The 1606-nt window shown below is 68.7% G+C and overlaps 1 protein-coding gene across 1 annotated transcript in view; it reads right to left on the reverse strand.

The window, feature by feature from the left end:
• ONECUT2 (one cut homeobox 2) overlaps nucleotides 1–1606 on the reverse strand; it is a 63536-nt gene that overhangs the window by 52735 nt on the left and 9195 nt on the right. Inside the window, exon 3 of the mRNA XM_019518303.1 lies at nucleotides 1246–1606. This exon is cut by the window's right edge and continues 7 nt beyond it. Coding sequence (XP_019373848.1) covers nucleotides 1246–1606 — 361 coding nt within the window. The remainder of the gene's footprint in view (nucleotides 1–1245) is intronic.

Genomic DNA, 1606 nt, shown 5'->3' on the forward strand with positions numbered 1-1606 from the left:
TGCTTTGTACCTGCCCGGCTGCGCGGCGGAATCCGTCCGACGGCCGGGCCGGGCCGGGCCGGGCCGGGCAAGGCGGGCCCGACGTGCCCCCTCCAGCCCCGGGGGGTCTAGGTCCGGCGCTGTCACGTTTCTCATCCGCCCCCACAGGCGCCGGGGGTCACCTCTGCCGCGCAGAGGACGCGCATCCCGGCCGGGCGCGCAGATGCTCGTCCTCGCCCGCCTGCCTCTTCCCAGCAGCGCCGGGAGAGCGCGGCTGCGCTTCCCCGCCGTGTGGGAAGGGCTGCTCTGCCTTGCACAACACAGGGCTTCCCCCAGAGCCTGCCCCCCTCCCCCGCGCCCTGCCACCCTCCGCGGGCACGCGCCCCTCCCCGGGGCCGGGCTGCTCGCAGGTCCGTCTCGTCAGTCTCGGCCCCTCCGTGGGCCATTTCTTGTCATGGCAGAACAATAGAGAGCCGCCGTGCGTCCCGCTTCCGCTAGAGGGAGGGCCCGCAGCTCCCGGGACAATGCGCGGCCGCGGCCGGCTCTGCCCGGGCTCCTGCTCGCCTTGAAGCCAAGGGGACCAGGCAGCCTTGCACTTTCCCAGCCGCTTCATTCCTCCGCCCGGCATTTCCCACGCGGCCCGGGTGGGCTCTGCACGGCAGTGCCCGCTGGGGGAGGGGGAGGGGGTCCTTATTTGCCAGGAAGGAAAGGTCTTGGCTGGAATCATCATCATCCTGGCTTAAAAACCAGACACAAGATGCGGCCACAGCTCGGGGAAGAACTCCTTTGAAACCAGCTTCGCCCCACTGAATTGTTTTGCAAAAATCCCGGTGGCCTCATAACAGATATCATCACCTCTGGGCACGAGTCCTGACTGCCGCTCCCCAAATACACCCCTCTGCATCCCCCCCCCCGCATCCGATGCCTCGTCCCCCCCCCCCGGCACCGAGACGCCACACCTGCGAGCCGGAGACCCCGCACTGCCCCGCGCCTCAACCCCGGGGACCTTTCCCTTTCCGCCCTGTCCAGGCAACGCTGCCCTGAGCTCTCTCTGGCGCCAGAGCCAGGGGCAAGCCCCCAGCTCTGCCCACAAAACGCGCTACTCCTTGTCCTCTCACCACGGCCAGAAATACTCCTTGTCCTCTCTCCCCGGGACCTGGCGGCAGGCGAGTGGGAAGCCCCCGAGGAGCTGGAGGCGAGGCCAATTCTCGCAGCCCGGGCGGCGGGACGGGGGCAAGTGAGCCTCAGGAGCCGGGCAGGACTTACCTGCGAGCCTCAGCGCCGACATCCTCTGAAACTCCGGCTCCTGCAGCCACTTCCACATCCTCCTGAACGTCTCCCTGCCAGATTTCAGTTTACTCCAAGGCTTAGGGTTCCTTAGCAGGTCGGAAAGGGTGCCCTGAGACCGGCACAGCACCCTCTGCGCAAAGATGGCCTGGGGGATGCTGTAGCGCTTCAACTCCGCCGTGATCCGCTGCGCCACCTCCTTGGTGTTGATCTCCTCCAGCTGCCCCGAGCCGCCCACCTGCGAGCCGGACGACGGGGGCCGGTCGCGGCCGGCCGGCAGCACGGGCCCGTGGGGCGGCGGGGGGCCCGAGTGGTGCATGCCGTTCAAGTGGGGCAGCAT

This window comes from Gavialis gangeticus, unplaced genomic scaffold (assembly GCF_001723915.1).
Source record: "Gavialis gangeticus isolate Ggan-Ray unplaced genomic scaffold, GavGan_comp1, whole genome shotgun sequence".
Lineage (NCBI taxonomy): Eukaryota > Metazoa > Chordata > Crocodylia > Gavialidae > Gavialis > Gavialis gangeticus.